This window comes from Eretmochelys imbricata, chromosome 7, assembly GCF_965152235.1.
Source record: "Eretmochelys imbricata isolate rEreImb1 chromosome 7, rEreImb1.hap1, whole genome shotgun sequence".
Taxonomy (NCBI): Eukaryota; Metazoa; Chordata; order Testudines; family Cheloniidae; genus Eretmochelys; species Eretmochelys imbricata.
This window is the reverse complement of record NC_135578.1, coordinates 120,142,568-120,164,732: the sequence shown is the minus strand read 5'-3', so window position 1 is coordinate 120,164,732 and position 22,165 is coordinate 120,142,568. Positions and strand designations below refer to the sequence as shown.

The window sequence follows — 22,165 nt, the reverse complement described above, 5'->3', positions numbered from 1 at the left end:
AGGACGTTCCAACAATAATTGATCTTTAAATATTCATGGTAAATAGGCCTAATGGCCTGTGATGGGATGTTAGATGGGGTGGGATCTGAGTTACTACAGAAAATTCTTTCCTGGGTATCTGGCTGGTGAATCTTGCCTATATGCTCAGGGTTTAGCTGATCGCCATATATGGGGTCGGGACGGAATTTTCCTCCAGGGCCTCTTCCAATCCTTCTTCTGTAGCATGGGGCACGGGTCACTTGCTGGAGGATTCTCTGCTCCTTGAAGTCTTTAAACCACGATTTGAGGACTTCAATAGCTCAGACATAGGTGAGAGGTTTTTCGTAGGAGTGAGTGGGTGAGATTCTGTGGCCTGCATTGTGCAGGAGGTCGGACTAGATGATCCTAATGGTCCCTTCTGACCTTAGTATCTATGAATCTATAAGAATTCCTATTGCTATCACTTTGCTCCTGTTAGGATTGTCCCTAGTTATTGGTTTTGCAGTAATGCCTGAGAGATGCAGACTTCAACCAGGGCCCCATTGTGCTAGGTGCTGTACAAACACAGAGCAAAAAGATGCTTCCCACCCAAAAGTGCTTACAAGCTAAGTATAAGACAAGAGACAACAGATGGATACAGACAGAGAGGGGACTATGAGGAAACAATGAGACAATATTGGTCAGCATGACAGACAGAGGGCTCAGCACCCCAACTGTCAAGTTTTTTATAGGCATCACACCATTTGAGAATTACAGACAGAAGGGGTCTGAATGGTTTAATTTGGGCAGGGGGCTGGAGGAAGACAATTCCAAACACTCCTCACCCCAAGAAAGAACACAATTAAAGTATGCAGGTTCAGGAAACAAGGGAGCTGATCTAGGCTAGGGTGACCAGATGTCCTGATTTTATAAGGACAGTCCCAATTTTGGAGTCTTTTTCTTATATGGACTCCTATTACCCTCCAGCTCCTGTCCCAATTTTTCACATTTGGGAAAAATGTCTGGTCACCCTAATCTAGGCTTACATGACCCTATCATTAAGAGAGGCATTTGTGGACGTCTGTCCTCCTCTTTTACTTCAGTGTTCTTCATTTCCTTTTAGCAGGATCTTTGCCATGAGGAGGAACTTCCAATTCAGCAAGTAACTGAAGAATGTGCCTAATTTTAAGGAGTAGGCTTTACTGGAGCTATGCATGTTGTTAATTACCTTGCTGAATCACTGCCTCAAAGGTAAGAACAGGGCTACCCTCCCCGCTCCCCTTTATATCACATTAATTAAAAATGGATGAGCAAAAAAAAAAAAAAAAAAATAGCAACGACACTAAATCCTCTAAAGCACATGGATGGCTCAGTCCCACCCACCCGCCCGCCCACTATACAAGTGCCCTAGCAAGTTTGCAGACCCATAAACAGATCGCTCCCATAAGCCGGACTGAGCTGGCACAGTGGTGCAGTTCCTGTTCTTGGAAGGGGAGCACCCATTTTTCTACTAAATAATCACAAAAAGCAAGCCAGGACAAGAGCTGGATCCAAGCATTTGCAGAGCTTGTTAATTGGCACCATGCTCCTCAGTGCTTCTGTGTTTGCAGAAAATAATTCCTCTGGTTATTTCTTTTACTAGTAAATTCCTTAATTCTTGGTTGTATCCTACTTGCTAGTCTATATGGATCTTCTTAAGTTAGGCTCATCTCAACCTGTATTTTATTGTTAATAGACCAGCATAGTCTTTACACTACACATTACATATATAAATTACAGGTGTAACCAGTAGCACCATTTATTATTAAGGTTGCCTGACACTCCCCATTATAAGTTTTCAGTTGCTTATAGAACTTTGCCAAATTTTAATTGTTTGGGCTGAAATCTCCCATACTGGGTGTCTGCCTCAGGCTACTATTAATTATTATTATTATTATTGAAATTTCAGTCCAAATGGTTCAGCCATTTCTAAGAATGGGACTAGAGAAAAATGTTTTTTGCTGGTGCTAAATTCTGGTGATTTTTCTTTGTAAAGTCCTAGAACCCCATGCTTCGGCCCAGGGACTTAAAATTTGGCAGAGGGGTGGCCTTTGTGTCAGGGATGCGCCTTTACCATCCCTGTGAAAATCTGCCCGAATTTGCCAGAGTTATAGGCCTCTGAAAAACTACAGATTGCATTTATGCAGAAGAGACTTCCTAGACTTTCACAGCTAAAAGTCTCTGAAGATTCCATCCACATGAAGAACCATCCAGCCTTGGACTGCAGGGAACTGAGCAGGACTGTCCCTGTAGTTGCATTTTTGGACTGCTACTGGCTGGGCTAAGGCCAGGCAGCTCAACTGAAAGCACAGGCACATGTCGCTCCTGTGTTCTCACAACCACCCACTACTGCCAAGGCACTGAGGAAGCTGGTGCATTTGAATTCTGAGGGGACAAGAGCCAGACCTGGGGCAGGGAGAGGATTGGGATGAGTGGAAGGGAGACTGGGAACTAGAAGCAGGCAAGGAGAATGGGACAGTGAACCAGTGCTAGAGGAAGGAAAAAGGAAAGGAGGGGTGGAAGAGAACTAGTACTGGTTGGGCAAAGAGACTGGGAAAAGGGACTGAGACTTTAATGAGAAGCTTAAGGAGTAGAAACTGGGACGGCATAGGCAAGGAGACTAGGCCAAAGCAGGAATGGGGCAGGGTGGAAGGGGTAGAGAAGAAGGGGGATCAAGCTTGGGGGAAAGTGGGCACACAAAATCTTTACTCACTGAAACATACTTCCCTCTGGAGCCCAGAATGGAACTCAAGATTCAGGAGTCTCACCTTTCCTCTCCTCTCACCAAATATCTGTGAAATGTGGTTGAAAAGTGTCTCATGCCCCTGGTAGTGCTGGTCCAAAGAGAGGATAATAGTCTATTACTGCTATCAGTTACTCCCTTACCGAAGTAGCAGATCTACAGCTTTGAACTCTGCAGATGACCCAGCTGAGTGTCAATATAATGTTACAAAATGGAATTTTTGTCGTCCCCCCATGTGATTTAAAAAAAAAACCAACTTGGGAATTATACCAAAAATTACATTAAAAGATTACGGTTACAAAGTCAAGCACTCAAAAGTTAGGAAATGCCAGAATTATGGGTGTTGCTGGATTTCCTAATTACTGGATGATGTGTTTTTGTGTGTAATTGTGTAAAGACAAGGTCCCTGCCTCATGGAAATTGATAATCCAACTAAGAGGCTGGAGAGCGAGGCCACTTAGAACGCTGCCTCCAATTTATAATAAATTATTCTTCATTATTTGTATTACACCAATGCCCAGGGGCCACAGCACAGATTAGGGTCCCATTGTGCTAGGCACGGTAAAGCAAAGCAACACAAAGGCTATAGCTACAACACAGAGTTTACAGTAGCGCAGCTGCACTGATGCAGCCAACATAGCGCTGTTCACACTGGCGCTTAGGTTGGTGTAACTTAAGTCGCTCAGGATGGTGGCTTATTCACACCCCATACATCAGTATACATTATGTCACTCAGATGTAGTGTGTACATAGCCAAACACAACACTCTGAAGGGCTTAAACAGACAAGCAAAGACACAGAGAGGGGAAGTGATTTAACTCAGTCACACAGTAGATCAGAGAGAGCTGGGATTAGAATCCACATCTTGAGACAGACAGATTAAGTGTTTTGCCCTAAACCTCACACGGAGCCTGTGACAGAGCCTGGAAGAAAACCTAAGGCTCCTGGCTCCCTATCCCATGTTTTAACCACAAACCCATCCTCCCTCTCCTCTGTATTTATATTTTGGCAGGTTGAGGGTGGATAGTCTGAAGATAAAATTAAGAAGTTATATTTTGGGTTGCCAGCCTTCCTTTATAATATGGAATTGCCTGTACTTTAAAAAAAATCCTGTATCACCTGTAGAAAGCTTTCTCCCTTATTTGTATAGTCAGATTAATAGCCACTGAACCTAAACCCAGGCAGAGCTAGCAAAATGCCACTCTCCACTGGCCCAATCTGATCACAAAGCACCTAACTCTAATTTCAGGTGCTCTCCTTGTGCCTGACCAAAGGTAGGGGGTTAGTGGCACAGAGGTTTATCCTTTGTTTCCCCTCCAGAAAGGTGGCTAACTTCCACTTCCATGGATACACAGTCAACAGTTGAATATTTTGAACCCTCCCCTGACCCCCCCCCTTCCTTAATTTTAATTCCCAGGCAGTTTCCATGGAAATTTGATCACTGGAAAACAAGGTAAAAAACACTGACTGATTTAAAAACCTATTACACTTACCTGGCTTTTGCCAATTTAACTGTTTCTATAGAAACAGGAACCAGGCCATCTAGCAGTCCCAGAGTATGAATTCATGCTCGTCAAGCCCACTTAAAGTATCACCTTTGAAACAGCTCCATAGCAGGCTACTAATGACTGTGTTGCCTAAAGGATTTTTAATTGAACAAAAACAAAGAAAAGTGCTTTCACTAAATTCCCCACACCACCACAGTGAGGCCTAGTCTAAACCTAAGTTTTAATTTTAACAGACTATTTTGATTTGGGACGAGATTTTTTTTAACCAGTGTAGTTATGCCATTAAGAGCCCTAGTGTGGACAGTTATACTAGTATAGTTACTCCTGTTCCCATACAGGAAGGGGAATAAACTATACCTGTATAAGCCACCTTTATATTGGTGTACTGTGTCCACACTGGGAGATTAATTATATTAGTATAGTTAGTGTAAATAAACAAAGCTTTACAACTTTCCAGCATAGAAAAGCCTCAATTACATCCCAACCCAGCTGCCTAAATCTCCAGCTTCCCATTACCAACTTCTCCAATGTCTGTAGACCTCTGCAGCACACAGGGGCATTGCTGAATTTTAAAAAATCAGCACAAACACACAATGGATATTATCCTAAGTAGATGATTCACTTTTACATGCAAACAAAAAAATCTCCATTGAAGCTGCTACAGAATTTACATGATGCGACATTGGATAACTACAGAGATCAGGCGTAAAGAAGGGGGCCCTTAGTGTGGACTACATGGGGCTTTGATCACCATCTGCTTGCTTGACAGTGTGTGGTGCAGATTCATTCATTATGGCATGTAAAGTATATTGAGGTTCCTGGATGACAGGTGCTATAGCAGGGCAGGTTAATAAAACAAAACCAGAACCAGTGCACCAATGGATCTCACCCTGAAGTTCACCAAACTTAGGGCTTGTCTGCATGTACAGCAGCGCAGTGGCACTGTGCCACCCTAACACTTTAGTGAAGATGCTGCTATGTCAACAGGGAAGAGCTTCTCCCATCCGTGTAGTTAATCCACCTCCCCAAGAGACGGCAGCTATGTTGATGGGAGGGCTGCCTACACCGGGGGTGAGGTCAGAACAACTATGTCGTTCAGCTGTGTGACTACTTCACACCCCGAGCTATAATTATACCAATATAAATTTGTAGTGTAGGCCTGGCCTCAGCTTCTGAGGCCTAGTCTTTACTAGGGGAAAAAAGGGTGTGTTCTTAACTCAATTTAACTAACTCAAGGTAAAATCCTAGTGAAGACAAGGCAGGGTGTAGTTTTCACATGCGTTAACAGGTCAAGTTAACCAATAGGCTCCTCCATAGCAGGTCAGGTTTAGGTTTCATGTGCTTTACCTTTAACTTGACCTGCTAACTCAGCTGTAAACTACACCCTGCCTTGTAATCACTAGGATTTCACCTTCACTTGGCTAACTTGAGTTAAGAGCACACCTTCCCCCCACCGCGCACCCTCCAGTGAATAGAATGCCAGTTTGGTTGACAAGAAGAGATTTCCAGTGGCAGGCTCTTCCATTTAGAAAGCTCTGCCATGCCAGCACAGACCACTCAAACAGATTCCAATGCCATGTGCTTTCAAGCTACTCTCACCTGCCTTGCCTGGGAAGAGATATTTGTAAATGACCAAGTTCCAGTCCAGGTCAAGGGACTTTAAAGATCACCACAAACATATTGAATCACACAGAGAAATGAACAGGAAGCCATTACAGAGACATGAATACGACTGTATTCAGACTAGTTCACAGTACTCAAGAAACAAGCAGCTGGAGCTTCAGGTGGACTTCAGGTATAGCCCTAAGAAGGGGGATTGCAGAAGTCAAGGCTGCAGATAACAAAAGGCAGGGATGGCTATTGCAAGATGTGCATCAGATGCAGTGAGTATAAGGCTTCCCCATGCTGCTTCAAACAGATTACACAAGTTAGACTGGATCAAAACTTACCCCGCTTCTGGGGTTTGATTTTAAAGAGACTAATACTGAAACACCAGACCAAGCCCAATCCTTCCCCACAAGGCTCAGCTGCTTGCAGAATTCCTCCCCAATGACTGCTCAGCACACACCCTCAGTTCTCTCTCCCCAGATAACCAGTCCCACTTCCCTTTTACCCAGGCAGCATAGCCCAACACATTTCTCAGCAAGCCAGCAGTACTCATTTAATCCTTTACCAGCAGAATTACCATCTGCTAACACAGTGGGATGGTTTAAAAACAAAACAAACCAACCAACCAAACAAACCTGCCAGCTTAGGTCTCTAAGGCAGAGGTGGCCAGTTACCAGCATTTGTGATGCCTAACGCTTGTCCACTAAAAAGAGTAATCTACTGATCCCCATTAACACTCTTCCCAAAAACTACCCCCATTTGCTCTGCAAACTCATTTCACGTAGGGGGCTATTTAATAGCCTAGGTGAAATGGCTATTAAATATTCAGTTACTACTAAGGGGGATTCAGACTCTAAGCCAGGAACTGACATCCTTATGCCTTTTATTCTTCCATGGGTAGCCTTTATTTTTTAAAACTGAACCCCTTCAAATTGATTAGTATCAGAGCTGAAAACAAATATAAAATGCCCCTCCCCCTTTGGGGCTTAGATCAGACAGATTTATTTTAGTGGAACAGCTGTAATCAAGCCCGATTTTTTTCCTACTTGATTGAATCATGACCTGGACTCCACTCCCTGCCTTCTTCTTTTATTATAAGAATGTCTCCCAGACAGTTCTGATTCTTTTTTAACCCCCTATCCAATCTCCTTGTGAATAAATACATCCTTTCTGCACCTGTTGAGGTCTGGGAACACATGCTGAGGTCTGGGGACAGGGCATATAATGTTGAGCAAAAAACAAATAGTAATAATGCAAGGAATAGCAACAGCCAACTGGGAAATTGGCAGTCAAGATCCACGGTAGGCAGGGAAATAGATGAAGTAGTGAGTCAAACATAGCTTTACACTCAGGACACATGCACCATCTAAAGCTGATTTTTCTATAGACATCTGAATGCAAATGCCACATGTTTCATCATGCCTATATCCCACTTCAGCCACATTTCAAAACGAAGCGCATAATGTAACACCAAACCAAGACACATACCACTTGCTGGCTCTCCAAATACACACACACACACGGTTTATTTTTCTCAGCTCTGCTGATCCTTACAGGGCTTTACTGCGAACTGTGGCTCTGGGGAGATTGCTATTTCAAGTATTACTTGTGGGAGACAGAGGAAAGACGCAAGCAGCACTTTTTACTTATTTCAAGTTCAAGACATTTTCCTCCATTAATGGAACAGATTAGTTAGAACAAGCCTCGAGGAACCAGTCCTGTAGGTTTAAATGCTGAGCAGCACTGGGGGTTGAACCTGGGCATACATATGAGTTTTAATTATTCTTGGTCAAATGTCTTGCCCATTAGCTTTGTCAGTGCTAGCTTTCTTTCAATGTCATTCTACGAATTTCAGTCCCAATCCAAGCACAAAGAGGTGATGCCGGCTTCCTAACTGTGGCAAGGATGCAGAGCAAGCAAAAAGAGGGGAGATGGGAAGTCAGGGAATTGCACCAGTCTCATGGTTTTGGCACGCTCTTTTCCATGAACTCTTTGTTTCATGGTTCAGTATTTGTGATGTTAAGAGCTATTTAAAAAAATATGAAGTAATAATTAGGCTGATTTGCGAGAACAGGAGCTTAATTTGGGTCCAAATTAATCAACAAGAACTTGCATTAATAGCCGGAGGGATTCAAACATGCTTTACAAGCAATGGGTTAGGTTGTTCCTTGTGGGGAGGTAAGAGGAGGTAAGTATGCTCTTAGGAGACATATTACCCTTGCCTCCCAGCTGGCTGCTGCTCCCAAACCCCCCCCACCACGTGCGAACTGGGGAAATGGGCATAAGATCATGCTGACACTGATGAAATGATGGCTACATACAGTGCATGTAAGGTATCAGAAAGTGCCTTTCACTGGTCTTTACAACACACATTTAAAAAGGGAGACAAATCTACTTAGAGAACATGTATTAGAAAGCATATCACTCACATGGAGAGAGGTCACAATGTCGTTAAACCAAAATATGACTCCAGATGAGACTTCTACTATAACCCAATGATCTCATTAGTAGCAACATAGGGCTGATAGAGCATATGCACAGAGAGGTGCCATTAGGCTGTACCTCTTAGAAGTACTATGGTTGGAGAAAGAGAAGCATATGAGGAAGAACTGTGATTGTATTCAGAATGTTTTCTTCAGGTAGCTTGCACCTATCAGACTGTGATATTTGGATGCTGTGGGATCAATCCTGCACTATAACTTTCACTGTGTAATGATCCCTGTATATTTTAATTCCTGGAATAGCTGAAATCAGCATGGGCTTTAAAGCAAAGTGTGAGGCGTGTATTTTTTCAAGGAATCAGAGTCAGATGGAACCAATAGCATTTCTGAGTCAACATCCCATTTTCCTTCTCCAATTTATATTACACACAAAGCCAGCTTCTCAGGGTCATTGTTGGGTCCTTCCGACTCTTTTCTGGCAATGTGGTTACTGGGGTAAGTTTTGTTCTGCCTGCACCATGCACAAACAGATGTCCTGTATCTTATTTCTTCTTTTCAGAAAGCCATGTAGTATCCTTCCATGGTGCTGACAATATCACTGTTTCTCTCCAGCAGGTTCAGGACATGATGCATCACCATTTCACTTAGATAAGGACTGTAGCTCTGGCGAACACAACACAAGATGTGAAGAAAATGGCAGCCCTTTTCAGCATCTGCAGAAACAAAGGTAAAATGCAGCAAGGGTGGAAAAGACCAGCACAGGTTTCCAGTTGCCTCATATCAACTATCACAGATACAGATCAGTCACATACACACAAATGCTGTTAGACAAGAGGAGGGCACAGGGGTTAGAGCAGAGGTCATGGACTTTGGAAGGAAGGGGACTAGGGGGCTGAGTTTGCAGTCCTGACATTGGCTAATGCTCCCATTAAGTTCACTAAGAAGTGCCAGTGTTAGGGCTAAAAAAATAATCATGAAAACGTGTTATCGGTTAGACAAGACTGCCGGAGAAGGCAAGGAGCTCAAATACATGCAGGCACAACCTGAACAATGGTAATGAGTTTGAGACACCACTCTTTGAGTTGTAAATCTCCATCTACAGACTTTCAAGCTATTCAGCCCCTCAGTCTGCCGCTCACACAGAAGAGACCCAGTGGAAATTCTTGTCCACATTTGACTGGTCTGAGTTTTAAAGCTCTAAACCCAGCCATTTAGATAAACTCATATACCCAGCCAGTAGTGAATGTTTACCCAATGCTGACACCTTGTGGCCAAGGTGTTGCATTACACCTATTTTATACACCAACAAAACAAACGAATAATTCTACATTTTACAGACTCCTCAGGCAATTGCCTGAATAGGTCACAGATTTTTGTGATCTTGGGTTTCAGTGACTTTTATATTACATAAAGAGGAGTGAACTGAAAGGCTTTTTACCTACAAAGTTACAAATTCTGGGCTTCTCTTACAACAGTTCATAGATTCCAAGACCAGAAAGAATCATTGATCATCTAGTCTGACCTCCTGTACAACACAGGCCATGGGACTTCCACAAAATAATTCCTAGACTATAAAGATGCCCCTAACTTCTGAATAACATAGGAAGTGACATTTGTTGTGCTGCCTTACGGCAAAAGCCTTCCCCTGCATTCAGCCTGGGTAAAGCCAGAGTAAGTGGGCTTTGCTCACCTGGTACACAGAACAATGGCAGGAGAAGAGTCCCCCCTTCCCAAGTGCAGAGTAGCAGTGAAACTGCTTATGGGCTGCAGTAGTGTCTGTGGCTGCTGCATCCTACCCATGGAACGGGGATTTAGCTGGTGGATCCATGAAGCAGGAGCTCTTCTAGCCACATGTGGAACACTTTCCCCACCCCATTTCATTATCTAGTGCTGCAGGATCACAGCACCTCTCAAAAACTGAACTGAAGAAAGAAAGAGTCTAACAAGTGGAGCAGATTTCTCCCTCTTCCTGGGGATATCAGTGGAAATAAGCATTAAGGGATTGTGCGCACACATGCATGAGGTATGCATGAGAGCGAGGTTGCTATCTCAGCTGTTGCAGAAAAGAGTGGGTTAGAGTATTGGGAAGATAGCACGTAGTTAAGAAAGCTGTGAGGTCTGTGACTGTTCTGTCCACCTCTATAAGGAAGTACCATATAGGTCTTGAGCCACCTGCTGAGAAAGCTCAATTCCCTACTCTCACAAGTGTGATCTGTGATACTGGAAGTTGCATAGTTGCTGTGCAAGATAAGATTGGCATAAAAGAGCACCTCTTGCCCAATCCATGGAGAGTCTTAACTGGTTTCTTAAAATGGAGCAAACATTCTATGAGTGCAGTACATGGAATACTGGGATAATGTGAGGTTTCAGAGTAACAGCCGTGTTAGTCTGTATTCGCAAAAAGAAAAAAAAGAGTACTTGTGGCACCTTAGAGACTAACCAATTTATTTGAGCATAAGCTTTCGTGAGCTACAGCTCACTTCATCGGATGCATACTGTGGAAAGTGTAGAAGATCTTATTATATACACACAAAGCATGAAATAATACCTCCTCCCACCCCACTCTCCTGCTGGTAATAGCTTATCTAAAGTGACCACTCTCCTTACAATGTGTATGATAATCCGGGCTTATCATACACATTGTAAGGAGAGTGGTCACTTTAGATAAGCTATTACCAGCAGGAGAGTGGGGTGGGAGGAGGTATTATTTCATGCTTTGTGTGTATATAATAAGATCTTCTACACTTTCCACAGTATGCATCCGATGAAGTGAGCTGTAGCTCACGAAAGCTTATGCTCAAATAAATTGGTTAGTCTCTAAGGTGCCACAAGTACTCCTTTTCTTTTTCGGATAATGTGCTCTTGGTAGCTAGTGTTGCTAAAGAGATGGGTGACTGCACTTTGGATCAGTTGGAGGTTTGTTTTAAGAAGGCCAGAGCATTCATTCCCAAATACAACATGCTACAATGGCCCAGTCTAAGTCATGAAGGTATGACCCAGCTCGTCATCCAACAGTAGGCAGAGGGAAGGCGACATTTTTGGCTGCCATTGGTCCTTGTGTGTGCAGAAGCATTGAGCAGCCCAGAATCACTCCTGACCATCTGAGGGCAGATTCGCCCTCTAGTGGGAGATGCTGAAATGATCTTCATAAGGTTACCCTCCTCCTTCTGACTTCCATCCACAGGATGATCTCAGCCAGGCTCTGAGATAAGCAGACAACAGTACTATCATTGGCAGAGATGAGCGAGGTATAGAGCTGGCAGTCATCTGCCTAGAGTGGTCAGTTTGGATGAGCTATTGCCAGCAGGAGAGTGAGTTTGTGTGTGTGTGTGTCCCTGGGGAAAAAAAAAAGCGGGGGGGTGAGAAAGCCTGAATTTGTGCTGGACATGGCCCACCTTGATTACCATGCACATTGTAGGGAGAGTGGTCACTTTGGATGAGCTATTACCAGCAGGAGAGTGAGTTTGTGTGTGTGGTTTTTGGAGGGGGGCGAGGGGGTGAGAGAACCTGGATTTGTGCAGGAAATGGCCCACCTTGATTACCATGCACATTGTAGGGAGAGTGGTCACTTTGGATGGGCTATTACCAGCAGGAGAGTGAGTTTGTGTGTGGGGGGGGGGTGGAGGGTGAGAAAACCTGGATTTGTGCTGGAAATGGCCCAACTTGATGATCACTCTAGATAAGCTATTACCAGCAGGACAGTGGGGTGGGAGGAGGTATTGTTTCATGATCTCTGTGTGTATATAAAGTCTGCTGCAGTTTCCATGGTATGCATCCGATGAAGTGAGCTGTAGCTCACGAAAGCTCATGCTCAAATAAATTGGTTAGTCTCTAAGGTGCCACAAGTACTCCTTTTCTTTAATTGATACAGGGATGCCCCAGGTAGTTTCATGTAGATATTAGGCAACACAGGTGATAAAACAGAGCCCTCCCTGGTCCTGATTTCAACCTAGGGAAGAAGCTGTCTTAGAAGCCCTCTGTTTTGTCATGCCTTCTGGAGACAAATTCTAATGACAATTCTAGCTGCCTTTAGACCATGCTGTCAGTCCCAAGCTGGCCTCTCAAAGGGTGTTTGTTGTGAACTTGGTCGTTTGCGACTGCACTTGTTCTGGACCAGGACTGTCTTTTAAGTGTATTATAGAATAGTTTTACGGCAACCTCATTTAATCATATGCTAGGACTCATATAGCATAAGAGTTTATTCATTCCAGGATGTTGGCTTATAGAGCAATAACCCACATCATATTTACAAACTGGCTGTCTGACATAGTTCATCTTAAGAGTTAGCAGAAAGATAGCTGTAATTAGCTACCGAAGACTGGACAGACAAAGATTTCCCTTCTTGAAAGAAATTCCCACAGCTTCTTTCAACTAGTAAGAGTTGCTGAGTTAGTGCCTTTCAATTATCTCACCTCAAAGTAGGTTTCCTCAGTTCCAAGTGGTTTGTTTGGTTACCCACAACCACCAGAGGGCATATGAGAGCCAGCATAGTGCCCAGAACTGCCTTCAAAGTCAACAACATTGACCACACATTATTTTATCCATTTTTTGTGGCCACAGGCTATTTTTGCTTTGATCTCCAAGAGAACTTCAGCCTTTCCAGTTGATTGCATGACAATTCTATATTTTCAGTGACCATATTACACAAACAATCCTACAGAAAGCCAACAGAGTGATAGAAAACAGACCTGAAATTGTGTCCTTTGCAATACAAAATAATTTACCACGATTCTGAGTCAAAAAAAGAAAAAATCAAATTAGCCACTGATCAAATTAAGCGGACGTATTTTTTCCTTCTCAAATCCAGGAGACAAGCATCCTGCAGCTGTAATTTCATCAAATCTGAAACTAAGCAGAATCAAGCCTGGTCAGTATGCAGATGAGTGACCTGCCAGGAAAACTCAGGTTCTTCACGAAGCAGAGTTGATATTGCACTAGTTGTTACTCCTTCCTTGGATGCAGGAGAGAAAGGATGGCGTTGTGATTAAGGCACTGGAATGAGACTTAGGAGATCCTGACTCTTCCACAGACTCTGTGATTCTGACCAAGTCACTTAATCTCGCTGTGCCTCGGTTCCCTGTCTGCTCAATGGGGCAGAATACCTCCTAGCCTCACCGGGGTGCTGTGAGGCACTCAGATAGTAGTGCAGTAATGGAGAGGGGAGCAGATGCTGAGTAATAGATACCAAACCAAATGCTCCAAGATACCAGTAGGAGCACTATGTTGCCAAAGGTGCCGTCTTCTGGATGAGATGAAAACAGAGCCCCTAACAATTTCTGGGATATTTAATAATTCTGAGAGACATGTTCAATGAATTCCAGTAGCACCCAAAGTCTCATATCAGGACTGGGGCTCCAGTATGCTAGGTGCAGTACACACACACCCATCCACCCACCCACCCACCACGGAAGAGAGCTCTTGCCTTCAAAAGTTTACATTCAAATTTAAGGCAAGACCCGAGAAGTGAGGGTAGGAGGTGGACAGTACAAGTTAGCTAACCAGTGGAACTACAGTACATGCACAGCTGGATGGTTCCAACTCATTTGGAAGTCTTTTTTTAAAATAAAAACATCAGCTATTTCAATTGTCCCTCTGTCTAGTCATCCTTAGTTGGCAGACTTCCTGTAGGCATCAGCAGAGATAGGCTACTTGCAGCACTAATGTTCGTGTCCAGGTACATCAGGCAACTATATTCAGACATGCCAAGTTACCCCAGTTGAATGACTGGAGCAATTATTCTTCTCATTCCCTCCTGGAAAAGCTAGTTTAGTGCCGCTGGCACAGAATAGCTGACATGTTCTAGCTAGACAAGGTAGGGGTGAGAAGAGCTCTGTGTAGCTCGAAAGCTTGTACCTTCCACCAAGCAGAAGTTGGTCCAATAAAAGATATTACCTCACCTAGCTTGTCCCTCTCATATGCTGGGACCAATCTGTCTACAACAACACTACAAACAGTGTTTGAGCAGTTTATACCATGCTGTTATATAGTGTGCCCAGAAGTGGCTGCATTTCAGCGATGAGTGAGTGATCCCCAGGTGTCACATTCTGCCAAGGGTTTTGGAATGAGAGTGAGGGAAAAAAAAAAAAAAAAAAAAAAGCACTACAGCAAATGCACATTTATCATTAGGACAGGTACCTCAACCAAACAAGTCATTGCCATGGCATTGACACACTGGATTTGGGAGAAAGGGGCAATTTTACAGGCACACGGTCTGCTAAGAGATTGATTTAATTAGGGTGAAATTGACCCCTATGCACAGGGACCACACAGAGTCTATCCATCACTTAAAGCCTATGGTCTGTGGATGAATCCTAGCTCTACTACAGTCAAAAGAAGTTTTTCCATTGTCTGCAGTGGAGTAAGAATTTCACCCTATGGTCTTAAATGGGGCATGGGCCCACGGCATAGGGATCAATTTCACCTAAAGATTTCCTAAAATCTACTCCTTAGAAAAGGCAGCTCAGTCCACACTACCCTTTTTGTGACATCTCCTGTACTGACACAACTGACAAGGTTTGCCTATTTATTCAGCAGTGTAAAGCTTCCAACCACTAGGGGCTGACCTAGCCCCATTTGACTATGTTCCTTCTGAAACCTAAATCCTCCGCTGGATTCAGATCCAAGTCTCCAGCATTCACAGTGACTGCTCATTTCAGAATTGTGGCACTTTCTCCCTGCTTCGCATTGTCACCAGCTCCCATGCTCAAGACAACTCTAGGCCTGCCCTGCACCAGGTTTTTGGCTGCAGAAAGAAGAGAAGGAGGTCGAGACTGGGTTCAGGAACAAAGGGAAAGGGCTATTCTAATTGAGTGGCAGGAGGAGATACGGTTGTCTATGATAGGTCAGCACTGGCTCAGAAACCAGACCACACAACTACTTACGCCTGGATTTTCGACAATCTGCTTTGACAACACCAAGGGTCACATTGTATAACTCCTTATCCTGGTCAGTCACCTAGAAGATGCAAGAGAAATTCCTGATTCACAGCAGTCTGTCCTGTAACACACGAACTATGAAGGTACATGCTAGCCTAACTTTACCATGACTAAAAAGAAAAGGAGTACTTGTGGCACCTTAGAGACTAACCAATTTATTAGAGCATAAGCTTTCATGAGCTACAGCTCACTTCATCGGATGCATACAGTGGAAAATATAGTGGGGAGATTTTATATACACAGATAACATGAAACAATGGGTGTTACCATACAGACTGTAACAAGAGTGATCAGGGAAGGTGACCTATTACCAGCAGGAGAGCCCGGGGGGGGGGGGGGTGCAGAAGGGAACCTTTTGTAGTGATAATCAAGGTGGGCCATTTCCAGCAGTTGACAAGAACAGTAGGAGGGGAAATAGTTTTACTTTGTGTCATGACACATCCTCTCCCAGTCTTTATTCAAACCTAAGTTAATTGTATCCAGTTTGCAAATTAATTCCAATTCAGCAGTCTTTGGCTGGAGTCTGTTTCTGAAGTTTTTTTGTTGAAGAATTGCTGAATTGGAATTAATTTGCAAACTGGATACAATTAACTTAGGCTTGAATAAAGACTGGAAGTGGATGTGTCATTACACAAAGTAAAACTATTTCCCCATGTTTATTTCCCCTCCTACTGTTCTTGTCAACTGCTGGAAATAGCCCACCTTGATTATCACTACAAAAGGTCGCCCCTCCTCCCCCCCCCCGCTCTCCTGCTGGTAATAGGTCACCTTCCCTGATCACTCTTGTTACAGTCTGTATGGTAACACCCATTGTTTCATGTTATCTGTGTATATAAAATCTCCCCACTATATTTTCCACTGTCTGCATCCGATGAAGTGAGCTGTAGCTCACGAAAGCTTATGCTCAGATAAATGTGTTAGTCTCTAAAGTGCCACAAGTCCTCCTTTTCTTTTTACGGATACAGACTAACACGGCTGCTACTCTGAAACCTTTACCATGACTGCACCTTTGCATTTGTGCTATATACAAAAACAGTCAGTTCTCTCTTAAAGTTATTCTTTTTATAAACAAACAATATTAATAACAATTAGGTGAAAGACAGGATATAAGAATAATTCCCAAAGGAAGGTGAGCAATGCAGCATGTAAGTGCACTAGTCTGCTATTTCTAGAGCATGGGGTTCCAATCCTACCTCAGCTAACAGGGGGATACGAGTTTGATAGGTCCCATTCTCTGTTGGGCATCACCAAGCCACCATGTAACTAGGCAGCCTAACGAAAGAGGACCGAGGTCTGGAACACCCTGGGATGCAGCAGGCTAGGACTGAGTTGCATAGGCAAAGCTGGATTTTGTGTAGGGTGCATAAGTGCTGGAATGTAGGTGGTAGAGCAAGTTTAACGTGCATTGGCAGAGCTGCATGGGAGAGGCTCAGCACTGCAGTAACAGACAATATTGCAGGTCAGGACTGAGGTGCAGCTGCAGAGCTGAAAGGACTGTGTATATGCTGTATGCGGTAGAACTGCAAGTAGGAAACTTACATAGCACCTGTCTCGGTGACTGCTGGCTTTAGCCCCTGCTCTTAGTCTCTCATTCTCATGAGCACTAGAGCTCAAAAATCCAGATTTCATTGATTTTAAGGTAATGGCTTAAATCCTAACATGAGTCAGCTTTATGCAGCTTATTAGCCTCAACAGTTCCTCTAGGAGAGAAACATGAGACTCAGCCTCTGCATCTCAGAAAGTCATAACATAAGGCACCTACTAGTATAAAGAAGTCACTCAAAGGGACTTGGAAACCCAGTGGAGAGGGAGTCAGGGTGCTACCTCTAGGTAAGGAGAGAACCACTCCTAGCTGAAACTAGGTTAGACCAAAGGCGGTGGTTCCCTTTGCATTCACTCGATAGATCTAGTGCCAGTGGACCTTAAGGGTGCCACTTTGCACCTCTCCTCTGGGAATGTGCAGGATGGTCTCACTATGTGATCACATCTGCTAAATGTGTGTGGTTGTAAGGGATGTCCACTGCAGTTGCTGGTCACCAAGAGGCAGAGGCAGCAGCTGTCCAGCTCTCTCAAACATGTACACAAATAAACTGACAAGATACTCAAGAGGGGAAGAAGCAATGAAGAGAGCTAAAACTTCTGAACAGGTAAACAGACCCCACAGGGTCCACCTCACCCTGTTGAAAGGGCCTCTAGGACTATGTGATTCAATCATATTGCAGAATGCCTCCTGCCTGATGTGACATTCATGACTTCTGGTTACACATCTCCATAATTACAATTCAGTTCCTTACATGATATACATCCTTGGGGCTACTGGATTTCTGGAAAACCACTCCTTTTTCCTGCAGCACCTTTATTGCTTCCTTGAATGCACGGTGAATCTGTTTGGAGCTGGGTTCACTTTTTGAATCCACCTGGATGGGAAAAAAGGAACAAACAACATATACACAACATGTGAAATCCTAGCCCTACTAAAATCAATGGTGAAATTCCCTTTGATTTCAGTAGAGCCAGTATGTCAGAGTTTTTAGACATCTTCCTTACTAAAGCCAAGCCAGTTCCTCTAGCTCAAGAGTTCATAAGTTATATCTATTATATGCAGAATAGATTCTCAGGCCAGAAGGGAATCACAGGTGTGTCCCTGCATGACAGCAGAACCACCCAAGTCATCTATTGCCTTCTTAATTCTTTGCTGAAATGGCTGCCACATACAGTCACCTATTCCTTCCTTTGGAACACTGCAAACCCCAAGACTGCTATAATGCTTGCAGATTAGGAGACTGATTGATGGACTCCTCCAGCTGCAGCCACACACACTTAGGTTCTGATTTTGACAGACTTCACAAGCTAGGTGGGAAGGGGCAGGTGGATTGATCAGTGCTTTGCATAGGTGACCTCCAACAAGAACCTGAGGGATGGGGACACTCTTCTCCCCGAGTCAGTACTGAGCCAGTCTCCCAGAGAAGGAAGGGAATGGGAGTGGTGAGGGAGAAGGGACTTGTGGAAGGAGAGAAAGGGAGTGATGGAAGGGGTGGAAGAGAGGTTAAGCTGCTGATGTGCTAAGACCACTACCCATCAGACTGACCAATATTGTCTCATTGCTGCCTTGTGCTCACCCATCTATCTGTTATCTTGTCTTATACTTAGAATTAAGCTTTTTTGAGTAGGAACCATCTTTCTGTTCTGTGTTTGTACAGTGCCTAGCACAACAGGATATTGACCTGGGATCCTAGGTGCTATAGTAATACAAATAATAATAGTAATGAGGGGTTTGCAATATTGCCAACCCCAAGTATTCAAAAAAATCACCAGTCAGGGCCCCCAAAATCATGAGATTTTATAAATAAAAATATATTTCTTTTTATTTGCCTTTTTTTTTTTAAACCTTTAGAGTGGCACGCAGGTCATTTTTCAAGATTTCCTCTACAGTCATGGAGAAATTTTTACAAATTAAAAAAAAAAAAGCCATGAAATTGCAAAAGCTAAGATTCCCATTCACATGACTCCAGGAGCTGGGTCTTTAAGAAAGCAAACACATATTGCAAGAGTTGACAACACAGGTTTTGCAATAGGAGGGAAACAACATAACAACAGCCATACTGGGTAAAACCAATCGTCTACCTAGCCCAGTATTCTGTCTTCCGACAGTGACCAATGCCAGGTGCTTTAGAGGGAATCGAGTGATCCATCCCCTGTTGTCCACTTCCAGCTTCTGGTAGTCAGAGAGCAGGGATACCCAGAGCATGGGGTTACATTCCTGACCATCTTAGCTAACAGCCATTGATGAACCTATCCTCCATGAACTTATCTAATTCTGTTTTGAACGCTGTTATAGTTTTGGACTTCACAACATCTACTGGCAAAGAGTTCCACAGGTTGACTGTGCATTGTGCAAGGAAATTCTTCCTTTTATTTGTTTTAAACCTGCTACCTATAATTTCATTGGGGGACTCCTGGCTCTTGCATTATGTGAAAGGATAAATAACACTTCCTTATTCACCAGCAAAGGGTAAGAGATGCATACAAGGTGACGAGAACTGTGGGGAAGACAGGAAGTGTGTTAAGGGGAGTAATTTTGAGAGGGTTGGGAACAAAGGGCTGTATTAGGGAGAGAAAGAACATGGCAGCAAGAAGAACAAAAACAGAAGTCAGGGGCTTGTGGAGTGAAGAGGAGACCTAGAATCGAGGGATCTATACTGACAATGTAGAAAGTGATGGGATTTGCAGAGGAAGACGTGGATAGGGAGTGAAGGGAATATGGTGAGAGTCAGGAAGAGCAGAGCAAGTGAGGGAGTAGGGAGGGCTAAAAGAATGGAAGGACAGTAAGTGGAGTAGAAGGAAATGGATGATACCAAGTAAGGGAGGGAAAGTAAATGGGGGTAGGAGAGAAGAGTGTGCTGCATAGGCAGGAAAAGGCAAGACCAGTACCTACTCTTCACTAGGAGCACCTCACTTTCCATCCTGCCAAACCCATCATTCCCGTCCCTTCTCTCTTTCAGACATCATCATTTTATGCAAGCAGACTGTTTCAGTGACCCGTCTCTCATGCCCTTATCGGCTGGAAGCATGGTGTTCACAATGTGGCTCCTTTTTTAGGCATAGAAAGAAACTTGCTTTGATTTACAGCGACCCTTCTGGCCAACTGAGGAAGCACATCAAGGGCTTGTCTTCACTACCAGGGTAAGTTGACCTAAGTTACACTACTCCAGCTATGTGAATAACGTAGCTGGAGTCGACATAGCTTAGGTCGACTTACCCCAGTGTCTTCACTGCACTGCATCGACAGAAGACACTCTTCAGTCGACTTCCCTTACTCTTCTCGGAGAGCTAGAGTACCAGGGTCGACAAGAGAGAGCTCTGCCATCGATTTAGAGGGTCTTCACTGGACCCACTAAATTGATATCCACTGCATCGACTGCAGCAGCATCGATCTCCCTGGTAGCAAAGACAAGCCCTTAGTGGCTTTTTTACCGAAGGTCTGGATGGATGGGTTTGAGAATGATATAAGGGAGATTGGGCAATTATTCGGGCTCTCACAGGAAAGCACAGGCTCCCCACTCCACACATGCACACACACGCACGCATGCACACTTCTCCACAAAAGGGAAGAAATGTTCCCCTTCTAGATGCTGGAATAAACCTTCAACAGCAGGAGAAACTACTAGCAAAGCAACTGCCTCTTGCAAGGTGCTAATCAATTTTTAATGTGAAAGCAATGAATCAGGGAATCAGAGTGAGAGAGACAAAAATCTCCAAAGGAGTGTGATAATTATTCAGTTTGGTCTAATGCTGAGATCCCGTCAGAGGGAGATAATTAGGAACATGCTCTGTGTAAACTGACACATGGCTTAGCTTGGATGGATACTGAAAGAGAATTATTAAGGATGCGTGACGAGAGATTGACAGAATTGAACAAACAGAAACAGGCTTTCGAATGCAAGAAAAAAAAGCAACAGTTCCTGCTTATCGAAGCCTCTTTGACACACTTTGAACAGGCCTACAACAACAGGTATTCCCTGGGACAGCCGCCCTTCCAGGGGACTTGGTAGGCCCAATGGATGGTAGAAGGGCATTGGCACAGAAAATTACAGGGGAACTCAGAAACAGGAAGGAATCAGCCATTTTTCTCTATAAAGTGTCCCAGAATATGTCCCTTCCTCTTCACCTTTAGACTTAGCTCATGGTTTGGTAATTTTCTTCGTTACTGCAAACGGCTCCTCTGTTGCTGACCTTCCAGTCAATCTCAGACACCTCTGCCAAAAGCCCCTTTTATTTTCCTTCCCCCAGTCCCTTCTATGGTCTTCCACAAAAAGGAACTTCACTTTCAAAGTAACCCCTAAGACCTCTCTTGCCTGTATCTGTGGCCTCACCTCCTCCAACCCACCATCGAGGTGTCTCTCCTATAGGCTTTCATAGAATCATAGAATCACAGAATATCAGGGTTGGAAGGGACTTCAGGTGGTCATCTAGTCCAACCCCCTGCTCAGAGCAAGACCAATCCCCAACTCAGTCATCCCAGCCAGGGCTTTGTCAAGCCTGACTTTAAAAACCTCAAAAGGAAGGAGATTCCACCACCTCCGTAGGTAACGGATTCCACTGCTTCACCACCCTTCTAGTGAAAAAGTTTTTCCTAATATCCAACCTAAACCTGCCCCACTGCAACTTGAGACCATTACTCCTTCTTCTGTCATCTGCTACCACTGAGAACAGTCCAGATCCATCTTCTTTGGAATCCCCTTTCAGGTAGTTGAAAGCAGCTATCAAATCCCCCCTCATTCTTCTCTTCTGCAGACTAACAATCCCAGTTCCCTCAGCCTCTCCCCATAAGTCATGCATTCCAGTCCCCTAATCATTTTTGTTGCCCTCACCTGGATGCTTTCCAGTTTTTCCACATCCTTCTTGTAGCGTGGGGCCCAAAACTGGACACAGTACCCAGATGAGGCCTCACCAATGTCGAATAGAGGGGAGTGATCATGTCCCTTGATCTGCTGGCAATGCCCCTACTTATACAGCCCAAAATGACATTAGCCTTCTTGGCAACAAGGGAACACTGTTGACTCATATCCAGCTTCTTGTCCACCATAACCCCTAGGTCCTTTTCTGCAGAACTGCTGCCGAGCCATTCGGTCCCTAGTCTGTAGCGGTGCATGGGATTCTTCCGTCCTAAGTGCAGGACTCTGCACTTGTCCTTGTTGAACCTCATCAGATTTCTTTTGGCCCAATCCTCTAATTTGCCTAGGGCCCTCTATCCTATCCCTACCCTCCAGCGTATCAACCACTCCTCTCAGTTTAGTGTCATCTACACCATCCTCCAGATCATTTATGAAGATATTGAACAAAACCGGCTCCAAGACCGACCCTTGGGGCACTCCGCTTGATACTGGCTGCCAACTAGACATGGAGCCATTGATCACTACCCGTTGAGCCTGA

At 44.1% G+C, this 22,165-nt stretch overlaps 1 protein-coding gene across 4 annotated transcripts in view; it reads right to left on the bottom strand.

Annotated features, from left to right (window-relative positions):
* Positions 1 to 8,694: 8,694 nt before the first annotated feature.
* Positions 8,695 to 22,165, bottom strand: part of STN1 (STN1 subunit of CST complex) — a 62,784-nt gene continuing 49,313 nt past the window's right edge. For all 4 annotated transcript variants that reach the window (XM_077823238.1, XM_077823237.1, XM_077823240.1 and 1 more), the window contains 3 exons: positions 17,527 to 17,649; positions 15,179 to 15,251; positions 8,695 to 9,010 (listed from right to left, as the gene is read on the bottom strand). In XM_077823238.1, the coding sequence (XP_077679364.1) occupies positions 8,853 to 9,010; positions 15,179 to 15,251; positions 17,527 to 17,649 (354 nt within the window). In that variant the 3' untranslated portion in view covers positions 8,695 to 8,852. The remainder of the gene's footprint in view (positions 9,011 to 15,178; positions 15,252 to 17,526; positions 17,650 to 22,165) is intronic.